The sequence below is a fragment of the Pyrus communis genome, chromosome 1, assembly GCF_963583255.1.
Source record: "Pyrus communis chromosome 1, drPyrComm1.1, whole genome shotgun sequence".
NCBI classification, from domain to species: Eukaryota; Viridiplantae; Streptophyta; class Magnoliopsida; order Rosales; family Rosaceae; genus Pyrus; species Pyrus communis.
In genome coordinates, this window is record NC_084803.1 from 8,505,394 (window position 1) to 8,512,392 (window position 6,999).

At 39.7% G+C, this 6,999-nt stretch overlaps 1 protein-coding gene across 1 annotated transcript; it reads right to left on the reverse strand.

Moving 5' to 3' along the window:
* Positions 1-499: 499 nt before the first annotated feature.
* LOC137730261 (probable glucan 1,3-alpha-glucosidase) lies at positions 500-6,554 on the reverse strand. The gene is made up of 6 exons (XM_068469322.1): positions 4,851-6,554; positions 3,014-3,287; positions 2,802-2,937; positions 2,073-2,283; positions 1,758-1,964; positions 500-1,124 (listed from the first exon to the last, which is right to left on the reverse strand). Exons 1-6 carry the CDS (start codon positions 6,459-6,461, stop codon positions 756-758), a joined length of 2,808 nt encoding a protein of 935 aa, XP_068325423.1. The 5' UTR covers positions 6,462-6,554; the 3' UTR covers positions 500-755.
* Positions 6,555-6,999: the final 445 nt, after the last annotated feature.

Here is a 6,999-nt window from a genome sequence, read left to right on the forward strand (position 1 = left end):
GAGCCATCTCTACTCACTCAGGGAGACAGAGACGAGAACCCGGGGGGTGGTGGTGGTGGTGGTGATGGCAAAAAAAATCCAAACCTAGGGTTTTCACATGCAAATTTTGCAAGAGAGACTCCTCTATTTCCCAAGCATTGAGATTTGAAAGGGCATTTGTGGGGGTGTTTTGGACATTACATCTCTCGGGGTTAGGGTGGAATCCACGATTCACAAGCTTCTTTTCCTGGTCCCCCTCATCCTCCGGTGGAATATGCTTTCAGGAACCAGTAGTGCAAATTTGGTGGTTCTAATTTCTAATCGACAGGTCAACCATTGGTGACCTGCCCCGCCAGAGCCTCGGAAATCCGATATTGATATTGGTGCTGCTGCCTGCTGGAATCAATTGGTCTCTTACGCTTTGAATTAGTTTCTCGCTTGTTGTTCTATTTTATTTGTGTAGTATAGTATAGTGTTGTATTCAAGTTCGATTACTCGACACTCATCTGAAGACCGATCAGATGAAATTCATATCATTTCCAATTCCACTCTCGCCATTTAGGTCGAGTTATTAAGGTGTCCAATCACCACTTACGGAGGAACCACAACAAAAACTCACCTAAACGGAAACGTACATCTGACGGATATAGTGTTTTCCTGCAGTATTACTAATCTAAGAAATATCCCTCCTTAACCCCAAAAAAAAGGAAGAAAGAACGTCCTACCAGACAGTTTATCACTTCATTGCATGGGAATGCAAGGAAAATTTTAAATTTCTAAAACAGTTTTATCACCCAATCATCGGCGATGCGGACATTCGGCTTGCGGATGGTTGTTGCAGTTGGGCCTTTCTTTGAATGAAGGAGAAGCGGGCCCAGTTCAATTTCGGCCTTCTGGTTTGCGGGTTCAATTAGGGCACTTTTCTGCCCAGTGGAGAGTCCTTGCAGAATAATCCTCTCAATAACACATTCAGAAGAAAACTGGTTTTGGCCAGGGGCAGCGGGTGCCATATTAACAGATGTGAGCTTCCCATCTGAGAATACAAAACGACGATGGATGTAGGCCCCTTCCTGAAATCCAAAGCTTCTACCATCGTCGACATAAAGTTCACCTTCAGCTGCTTGTGAACTATTAAGTGCTATCACCTGCACCGTGTACAAAAAAATTACAACCATCCACTCTACTGCATACGCTTTTCATGCTACAAAGAGAAGTTCACTTAAAAAGGTAATACAAAACAAAAAGGTACTACAGAAAGAAACTACAACAGTGTTCAACTTCACAGTTAAATGGTATGCAAGTGTTGATCTAAAGTGTACGTATTTCAATCTACAATCGTATTTCAATTAAAACATATAAACAAATTGGCATGGGCTGGAAATGTGTGCAAAAATGTGCATTTCTATTGACCATGACTAGGACGCATACAGAAATAACCCCCAATCTTAAAAGCCACACCCTCTAGAATTTCTTGCTAAATTGTTCATCCCAGACGTATGGGTAGGAACTATTTCATCAACATGATGAAGTTCAACTATGTTCTCAACATGATGAAGTTTGCGGAAACACTAAAAACTGAGGATCTTCTTTGATGTTTACCTAAGAGACTGGGATTCAAGCAAGGATAGGAAATAGACAACCATTGAGCCCTCAAATGGATTTACATCTTTCATCACTGGATATTTTTATATCAAAGATGCAGAAATCCTTGTTCTAACTTCATACAAAAGCTTATCTATTCTAATCAAATATCCTTAACTTTAAAGTCAAAAACATACCAGAGTGTATGGATCATTCACCATCTGTGTGGAACTTCGACGAAACCGGTCTTTCCTCGGTATGATGGTTCCAGCCCTTTGGAAAGCAGGAATACTTTCTTCATTAACGTCCAACTTATAGGTTTTACCACCCTTGTATGCGACTCCAGTTTTTGTGTCATACCATAATTCCTTCCCAGGCAAATACACTGAAGCATGTCTTGCATGCTAGTACAACAGAGTAAAATAATGCCAACAGTATCAAAAGTGGAGAACGCAAAAACAGATAGACGGGAAGAAAGCTAAATGAATGAGTAATATCAGCCTCTATACTACCTCTGTATAAATCCCTTGCACCAGAAGACTGCATCCAATCATGAAAGCCTCATCATTGCTGAAAGTAGCTTCTTCAGAAGGGAACTCCATCCATAATGGACGAATAACTGGAACACCAGTTGTGTTTGCCTCTCTAAATAATGTGTAGAAATATGGAAGCAACATGTAACGAGTGTGTATGGCCTCCCTAATACGTTCAGTATTTTTTTCCCTGTAATCAAGGTAAAGACCATCGAGTGATTTAAGTGATGAACATGGTAATATCCTATACCAGCAATGTTCCTATCAAATTTTCAATCAGATAGAAACACGTTTCAGTTTTTCATTGAGCAGGTTATGATTCCTGTGACATTTCAAGCAATAATAATATCATATTTCTAGGCATTAAAATGTTCACAAGGAACATGACCAAGCAAGCAATCTGATAATATAAAATGATGACAATCATGTCTACTCCAAAGTCCAAACTTTACGCTATGTTGTTTAATATCCCTCATGCAGCATCAACAGGTCATATTGCATAAGTATCACGGCGCTGTTCATTTAAAGGCACTTAACCATCATAGAATTCATGCCCACCAAAAGTACTACAAATATTCCATTTCATTTCTTTCAAAGAGAAATTAAATCACTATAAGTTGGCCTATGTCTGAATTAGATAGTACGATATTCACTTGATAGAGAACATTCAAAAATGGCAAAAATCATCTTATAGAGGGGAACTCCTACCCAAATAACCATGGTTCTCGCCTTTTGGTGTCATGATGGGCATGGGCTCTGAAAAATGGATAGTATGCTCCTAACTGATACCAACGAACTAACAACTCAGGTTCTGGATTGCCAAAGAAACCACCAACATCAGCACCTGTAACAACATTACAGCCATGAGCACCAGTTGAAAAAGAAACTTTGTGTTAATATGAAAATATTGCTTTTGATACCTGAGAATGAGATCCCAGTAAGACCAAGCGTCAAAACCATTGGAACTGAAACCCTAAGGTGATCCCAATCAGCTGAATTATCTCCTGTCCATATTGCTCCATGCCTTTGACTTCCAGCAAATACTGCTCTCGATAAAACAAAAGGTCTATCCCTTCCATCACCTCGCTTCACAAGCCCATCTGCTGTGGCCATGTGAAAGTAGTACCCATAGGCATTATGTAACTCTCGATGTTCTACACCTTCGACATGTAAAGCATCTCTAGGCATTGTAACCTGGTCATGGTCAACAATCATGAGATGCTTAGCTGGTATACTAGAAATTAAAATTAACGAAAAAGAGGGGCTAACCAAACAAGTCATAAACACTCAGTAATCACAATTTCCTATGGTCCTCTAATGCAGCATCAGCAAAAAATGAAAAATTGAGAGTGTTTCTCTAATCCTTTCAGGTTGATTTCATTCTTAGTCAGTCACATATTGTATCACTAATAGTTCACTAATAGTTCCTAAACGACCTAAAGCCCATCCTTTTATTGACAATGGACCAAGACATAAAATAAGCAATACAGGACTATAAACTCCAAAATCCACAGTAAGTGATTCCCAGGGAGTTTAAGAACTTAAGTTGTACTGGCGTGTGACTCGGAAAAATTATTGAGCTGATTTCAAGCTTTAGAGACTGCATTTAGGCTAGTCTAAAAAGGAGTTTAGTACGCTTGTTTGTTTTCAACCAATAGGCCAAAGTTAATTCGCCGAGTTAGACATACAGTTATCAGTTCCAAACCAGTAGAAGCCACAAAGTTAATCCTAAATCCATTGCAAATTTAGACATCATAACTAATATAGAAGACAGTATTGGTAAGAAATCTTGAGTGTAATTCACCTAAATTAAGCATACATTTGAAGAGAAGGTTTACAAGTAAGGAAAAGAAATCAAAGTTAAATTCATTTGTATGTTCCGGATTTTCAGTTTGTGCTACGACCAACTAAAAAATTCCATCTTCTCAGCACCTCAAATTTGACCAACTTCCCCCTATTATTCTCAAGCAGCAGTATTATTAAAGTATTTGCCTGCTCAAACTAGGCTAGTACAGGGATATGGTTGAGTCATAACTATAGAACTTGATGCCTGTAAACCAAAATGCCCACCTCATCCTTGCTCGAATAATTTGAATACTAAAAAGTTTTCTATTCTAATATTATATTTCAATAAACTAGTCTATAAGGAAACATTGTACATTCGATGGGAAATATTAACCACAAAGAAATTCCACAAAAGATATCAATGCTGCAACAAACATAATATGTAAGAACTAGAGACCAAGAATGCAGTGAGAGATTCCAAGCGAATACAAAAGACACAAAATGTCGCTATGGCAATAAACCTGATTCCTTACACAATTCCACTTCCTTAATGTAATCATATATTTGTTCGTGATGCTACTGCAACAATTTTTTTTATTTTTTATTGTGACTGAACTTAATAAATGTGCCTTATCATTCTGATCTTCCACATTTTCCTACTCATAGGTTAGAGATGATACATGTTTGTACAGACAAATGATGATTATCTGTACATAAAATCAACCTACTATACTTGGACAAAACTGAACTAATTCACTCATGAAAAAAATACGTAATAAGTAATTGGATGTGTCTTAACCACCTTTCCTCATTGAAATAATAATAAAATCGTAAATACAAAAGAAAAGTTCTTGGCTCAAATTTTTCCTTGAATAACAATAAAGAATATTAAATAATAAGGCATAAATATATAACTAAAAAGAAATCAAATCTCAATAAAAAGCATGGTACAGTGGCAATTAAGTAACTTACCTCGGGACCATTGAAGACAGAAGGCTCATTCATGTCATTCCAGATGTACAGTGAAGGAGTTGAGCCAACATAATTCTCAAAAGAGAACTTTTCAGCCCACCAGGACCTGATCTCTGGCCTCAACATATCCAAATACGATGATGAACCAGACCAGCACCACCCATCATAATCCTTTCCAGTGGCATCCCTAACATAATACTGCTTTTCTGTGGCCTCTTTGTGCAAAAAGTAGGAATCATCCCGCTTAATATGAGGATCCACAATAGTAACCATGTGCCTACCCTTAGCAGCCAACTTCCTCTGCATCTCCTCTGGATGCGGGAAAAGCATTCTATCCCATGTAAAATATCTCTTCCCATCTGTGTGCTCAATATCAAGCCACAAAACATCATACGGAATATCGTGTTCATCAAACTTAGAATCAACTTGCTCAACATCCTCCTCATCACGATAATTCCATCTACATTGGTGATAGGCCACAGCAAACAACTGTGGCATTGCAGGTGTTCCAGTTACACTCGTGTACTGGCGGACTACATCCTTAGGTCCAGGTCCTACGAAAAAGAAGGCATCGACGATACCCGCCTCACTCATCCAATGTGTATCGATCCTAGATTGTGACGTAGGGAGAGAAATGCCAGACTCTGCATCCCAGCCGGTTCCAAGAACATCAATCTGCATCTCAGCAGCATTCAACCAAAAGAAACCAGAAGTCCCGCGTGACTTGCCGTGGGAAATCATCAAGGGTATGGAACCATAAAGTCCAAATGGGGAATCATGAATGTACTCAAACACATCTAAGTTAAACAATCTATAGGGTTCAGATTCCTCAACCCCAGGACCTCTAGTGGGCTTCAGAGCTAAGCTTGTAGCACGCTCAGGAATCCCATACACATGGTCAGCATCGTAAAAGGACACGTCGAAACTAATCGATTGCGGGCCGAAAGGCCTCGTATCTGTATGCCCCTTGAACCTCTCCTCCCAATCCTCACCATCCTTTTTCACCCTCAATTGCTCAAAATCAAATAAACCATGAGAATTCATAGAAACTACGCGATTACCTCCCCTTTTGCGCACGTAAACCTCGAAGGGATCGTGCCGGAGCACCGCCTCGTAGCCATCCAACAAGTAGACGATCGACGAAGGACTTGCATCGCCGCCGATGGTCTCCGTTGAAAGCCTCTGCAACCACAGCTTCCTGCTCAAAAACTCCGGCATAACCACATCGGGAACCTCGAAACGCTTCTTGGGTGGATCGAGTTTGGGGTCCTCGTCGATCCTGAGCCGCAAGATCCCATCTTGGTAAACAGAAAGAGTGAGAATCAATTGCTTGATTTGGTTTTGGTCTTGATCTTCCAGGGTTTTGTCGGAGGGGACAAGCCTGGCTGTGAGGTCACCGTCGGAGATAGATACGTCATGGGCGGCGAAGGAGGAGCTGGGTTTGCGGCCACGGGCTCGTTTGCAGAATGGGGTTTGGTTACAGTTCCTGAACTCATCTTTCTTCCAGGAGACGACGGAGCACAGGTGACAACTGACAAGGAGCAGGAGGAAAACGAAGACCGTCGGATTTCGATTGGGGATTCTGATCTGCCTTTCCATTTCCATCTTCATGGATTGTCGTTGTTCATACCTCTCTCAGTAGGACTAGTAGCAAGGGAAATGAGCAAGAAGGATTTTTTCTCCTCTGATCTTCTCAGATGTCAGTCAGTCTCTCACTGATGATGTTTCGGGCATTGACCCGGGTGACCCAAGAATCAACTAATTGGGCCTCCATATACTTATATTTCTTACTCTTTCCGCCCAATAACTTTTTCCACACAAATAACATTTTAGAAAGATAAATTTTGGACAAGTAGGTAATTCTTCCATTCGTTTCTTTCTACGTTTGGTCAGTGTTCAGTGAAGGTGAGCACACATCTATCTCGTGTCCAACACATTATGACTCGTTAGAAGTGTTTTTAAAATAATAATAAAATGTTTCTAAAACAAATATTTGTTTGTTTGTCTTTTTAATATTCTTATTTTAGTTTTGTTATAGAATAGTGTTTTATATATTAAGTGTGATTGTATAAAGTAGACGAAAGAATGTAATAAGATTATCCTTGTATGATTGTATCACTAGGGATGCAAGTAATCTCTACCTTAAATT

Excerpts from the sequence above, each read along its gene's own strand:
- LOC137730261 (XM_068469322.1), bottom strand. The coding sequence starts at position 6,461 with ATGAAGATGGAAATGGAAAGGCAGATCAGAATCCCCAATCGAAATCCG. Across the intron at positions 1,965-2,072 it reads TGCAAGGGATTTATACAGAG|CATGCAAGACATGCTTCAGT; the intron begins GTAGTATAGAGG and ends CTGTTGTACTAG. Across the intron at positions 1,125-1,757 it reads TGAATGATCCATACACTCTG|GTGATAGCACTTAATAGTTC; the intron begins GTATGTTTTTGA and ends TACACGGTGCAG.